A 4,973-nucleotide genomic window follows, 5' to 3' on the forward strand; every position below is an offset into this window, starting at 1 on the left:
TGGCCATCATCACACCTGCTGGTGCTGACTTCCATAAAGCAGACAGCGCCAGTCATAAAAGGTGCTCCAGCAGCACACTACTCAGTGTGCTGCCAGAGATACTGATGGGAAGGCTGAGCCTTCTCACTGGCACCAGCAGATTAGGAGCTCCCTGCCATTTCAGGTAAGATGTCAGGGGAGATGGGAGGGGGTGGCGAGAGGGCTGAATGGGGGCAGGGAAGGGCAGAATAGGGTGGCAACGGGGGAGGGGAAAGGACAGATCAGGTTCAGCGGTGGCAATGGGGGCCAAATCCTAACCCCCCCTTCCTGGATCCAATCCTGCAGCACAAGTCCACGTGGACCTGTGTCAGCTATTTAGGTCTGAGTAGACCTCCCCTCCCCCTTGCTGTAGAGGCTTACCCTGTTTAAGGGAACAATTGTTCCTTTACCCAGAGGAGTCCTCCTGGACTGTCCCCCTCCCCCCCAGGATTCAGTGGGAGCCATTTTGGCATTGTTGTATCAGTGTGGGGGGGGGGGGAAGAACAGGATTGGATTCTTAGTAGGACAGTTAACCCCAGAGCAAGCCAATTGGCAGGTTCAGAAATCACATCATGAAGATGATTACGGGGCTGGGGCACCTTCCTTATGAGGAAAGGCTATGGCGTTTGGGCCTCTTCAGCCTAGAAAAGAGACGCCTGAGGGGGGACATGATTGAGACATACAAAATTATGCAGGGGATGGACAGAGTGGATAGGGAGATGCTCTTTACACTCTCACATAATACCAGAACCAGGGGACATCCACTAAAATTGAGTGTTGGGCGGGTTAGGACAGACAAAAGAAAATATTTCTTTACTCAGCGTGTGGTCGGTCTGTGGAACTCCTTGCCACAGAATGTAGTGCTGGCGTCTAGCCTAGATGCCTTTAAAAGGGGATTGGACAAGTTTCTGGAGGAAAAATCCATTATGGGGTACAAGCCATGATGTGTATGCGCAACCTCCTGATTTTAGAAATGGGTTATGTCAGAATGCCAGATGCAAGGGAGGGCACCAGGATGAGGTATCTTGTTATCTGGTGTGCTCCCTGGGGCATTTGGTGGGCCGCTGTGAGATACAGGAAGCTGGACTAGATGGGCCTATGGCCTGATCCAGTGGGGCTGTTCTTATGTTCTTATGTAATTAGGACTGGCTACAAGGAATAATTTCATGCATATCTTGAAGAATGCACTCCTTAATAAGGGCAGCTTTACTGGTCCAGTGCTGGCATTTATGGAAGTGGCATACTGAAATCTATAATTAAAATGTCTGCTTTTCATTTTCATTAAATATTTTATAATCCAAATCCTTCCCATTGTTTTTAATGAAGAATGAATTTGTTCTAGACAAGGTCTGCAGTTTTTAATCTCTATACTAATCCTTAAATTAAAGAACAATGCGATGAGGCTGCAGTGATTTTTAAGTCAGGTCTGGGAAAACAAGAGCCTGCTTTCCCCCCAGCTGAGTGCAACTACAGGTTGAGACATTATTTGCATGAGTTCTGTTCCAAGCACTCACATGGATGGCAAAAAAACGCACTATAGCAAATCAATTTAAAAAACAAAGTTTCTTTGCTCCAGTGATTTAAAAACAGCCTTGCTGACCTTTGAGATGTAACGTAAGAGTCATTAACAAGACAATCCATCAATCAGTCCTCCTCCAACCGCTTCACTCAGCCCCTCCCTTCACCAATGCAAAGTGGTCACATTTCTTTCATGTGCTCAGGGGGAAGGGAGGGGTCGCCTGGACAGAGGATTGATGGATTGTCAGCCAGCTGCCCTCTCTCTCATTAAGGAGGCTATTGTTAAAGGACTGTTCCATTTTTTAAACTGATTTTAAAAGAGGTGCATTTTTCCCCTTCTCCAGGGATCAGCAGATTCCTTCTCATTTGCAGTGGCCATTTGTGTTGAGTCAAATCCGTGTATAAAAAATCCATGTATAAATAGGCTGGACCTGTATGTCCAATCCAGAAAACACTTCTGGAAAGCTACTTTTGGGATACCTGGTATGGCATGAGATTCCCCATGGGCTTAAAAATTAAGCACTTCCACTTGAGCAGATAGACCTAAATACTTCCTGGGTATGTTCCTCCTTCCAATAAGACGAAACTTTACATTTTAGCATGTGAACAATGTGTCTTGTGCATTGCTAATGTCACTATGTGGTTCTCAGTGCCTTTCTTAAACACAGCTAGTGTTGTTAAAAGTCAAATATGAAAATATTAGAGATATGTTCCAGATACAAGTTTGGTGGGGCTGGATTTTTTTTGTCCACATTTTCCCCAAACTTCTCTCTCAACCTCCAGTTTCTAGAGACCTGGACCACTTCATTAAATCCAACATCTCTTAACATTTCTGGGAAGCATTCTGGATAGACTTCAGGGTTATTACAGGCTTTGATACACTTAATCCTTCAGCACTACTGCCCAACATCAATGCTGGAGGTGCATGTGCAGCTTACAATGTCCTTTAATCCTTCTAGGCATGCACTGGATTCCTCTAGGTTCTGGTGGGTTTTCCAGAGCAATTTGGCATGGTTCTACCATGGGCAGAACTATGAACCCACCACCAATTTCCACCTAAAACCCATGTTTAAATTATCCCATAACAATTTTTTTTCAAAGATAGCTCTTGCACTGGACCAGTTTTTGGAATGCTTTCTTGAAGTCTTCATTAAAGATTGTGTAAATCAATGGATTCACCAGAGAATTGATATATCCCAACCATGTCAGGAAATTTGACATTTCTTCTGAAATCTGACACCTTTCACAAGTATTAACAACCACCTCTTTCACAAAGAAGGGCAGCCAGCAGATCACAAAGGCACCCAAAATCAAGCCAAGGGTTGTCGCTGCCTTCCGCTCTCTTGTGGTAGAAATTCGTTGTCTTCTCCAGCCTTTTTCATTCCTGGACTCAGAGTTGGGGCTTCGCAGTGAGATGTGGATTCTGTCAATATCTGCTGAAGGGTTTGATTTTTTATCTTTTGTACATGATGCAGAGGAGGTTAGCCTGCAGCTTTTGTCACCCGCTTCCAAGAGACCCTGACCATTGACATCTTCCTTGAGAACCCGGCTCACGCTCCTTCTGTGAAAAGTCTTGGCCGCCTTGTATATTTTGTAGTACAGGATCAGAATTAAGGCCAGGGGAATGTAAAAGGCTCCAAATGTGGAGTAAATGGTAAAAACAATGTGGTCGTGCTTGATGATGCATTCGTCATCCCTGCTGGCTGCCTGGTGCCGCCAAAACAATGGCGGCATTGAAATAAAGATGGAAATGATCCACACAATGGCAATCATGATGCCTGCGTGTTTAGGTGTTCGCTTCCTGGCATACTCCACAGCGTCTGTGATTGCTCGGTAACGATCCAAAGCAATCGCTGAGAGATGTAAGATGGAACAGGTACAGCAGGTGATGTCCACGCTGAGCCAAATGTCACACATCACCTGACCCATGATCCAAGTTTCTTTCACAATGTAGACAATGCTGAAGGGCATGACTAGGATGGCAACCAGGAAATCGGTGACTGCCAAGGAGCAAATTAAATAGTTGGCTGGATGGTGAAGTTTCCGTGTCACAATTATAGCGGTCATCACGAGAGAGTTGATGACAGTTGTCATTACTGCCAATACAGAAAGCGTAAGAGAAACCAGGATCTTTGATGTCACTTTTTTAAGTAGTTCTTCAGATGTATAATTTTGTTCCAATGTATGATTTTGTTCAGTAAAGTTTAGGAAATCCATGATTCTTTTCAGTATGGTCTTTATCTAATGAAGACACCTGCAGGGAAACAAACATACTTTAGGAAACAAAATTCAATGTATGTATCTAAGAGTAAACAATAGTTTTTTTAAAATTTACATTCTTCCCAATAGCTCTTCCTTACTGTTGGTCTACAGCATTCAAAGTCAATTGAAAGTTTTTATTCAAAAAATATAGCACATAAAGCCCATGCAATTGGCATGGGAACTGTGACGGGGCAAGTGAAAGCCCCCCTATCCTTCTATGGCTTCACACCCTTTGAGGTCTTCTTCTGTATACTATTCTGAAAAAAATAAACAAAAAACAAAGGATCATTACACATTTCCAGAACCTGTAATTTGACTCTTAAGTTGCTGCTCACAGTCACTCCTCAAATGTATAAAAAGAATCTGTTCCACTTTTCTCCTCTACCCCTGCAGCTTTTTCCCTAGTTGTGTTTAGAAGAGGCTTGGCGTCCAGGACTTCTCAGAGCTTCTGGAAGTATCTATCAAGCCCCCAAGTCTCATGGCAATTTCAGTCTACATTGCCAAGGTTCATTCCTCTAACTCTGTCCAGCTCTTTCAGCAATGGCAGCCCCTCCTCTCCTGCCTCCTTCTCCACCTTTCAAAGCTATTCTAAATTAGTGGTCATCTTATAGTAAAGTATTGTAATTCATATTGGAAAAGGAAGATTAAAACATGTGTTTGAGCAATATACAGGCTGTTCCCTTTAATGATGGAAACTTACATCCATCTCTCCTAGTTAAACTTAATCTCCTGAAGTTGATTTTCTTTGTACCAGCAAAATGGAGAGTCTGTCCAGTCATTTCTGGCTATTCTTTCTTTATTGTAATTACAAAGTCTGTGTGGAGGTCAGCAGGCCAGGTACAGTTCAAAGCTGTTGCTGCTTCTTTCTCTTTCAAGTCATAATTGGTCACTAAGCCAATAAAGAGAAAAAACCCAGGGTCATTCTATAAATAATTACTTATCTTGCTTTCTGTTCTTGCCGCTTTCCGGAAGCTGTTTTTTTTTTCTTTCTTTCTTTCTTTCTTTTTTGCACACAGCCCTTTGAAAAACGAGTCTAAAGAAAGGCATTACAACCTGTGCTTTTCAAACTGCATGGTGCAGATTTTAAAAAAATAAATATCCAGAGTCTTCATTTTGGTTAAGGAAAGAGAAAAAGACAACACACAAATAATTGAGCAAATAATGGCATTAGTTGT

The 4,973-nt window shown here is 43.0% G+C and overlaps 1 protein-coding gene across 1 annotated transcript; it reads right to left on the reverse strand.

The window, feature by feature from the left end:
* Positions 1-2,631: 2,631 nt before the first annotated feature.
* HTR1F (5-hydroxytryptamine receptor 1F) lies at positions 2,632-3,753 on the reverse strand. The gene has a single exon (XM_066621842.1). It carries the CDS (start codon positions 3,751-3,753, stop codon positions 2,632-2,634), a length of 1,122 nt encoding a protein of 373 aa, XP_066477939.1.
* Positions 3,754-4,973: the final 1,220 nt, after the last annotated feature.

This window comes from Tiliqua scincoides, chromosome 3 (genome assembly GCF_035046505.1).
Source record: "Tiliqua scincoides isolate rTilSci1 chromosome 3, rTilSci1.hap2, whole genome shotgun sequence".
NCBI lineage: Eukaryota > Metazoa > Chordata > Lepidosauria > Squamata > Scincidae > Tiliqua > Tiliqua scincoides.

Excerpts from the sequence above, each read along its gene's own strand:
- HTR1F (XM_066621842.1), bottom strand. The coding sequence starts at position 3,753 with ATGGATTTCCTAAACTTTACTGAACAAAATCATACATTGGAACAAAAT.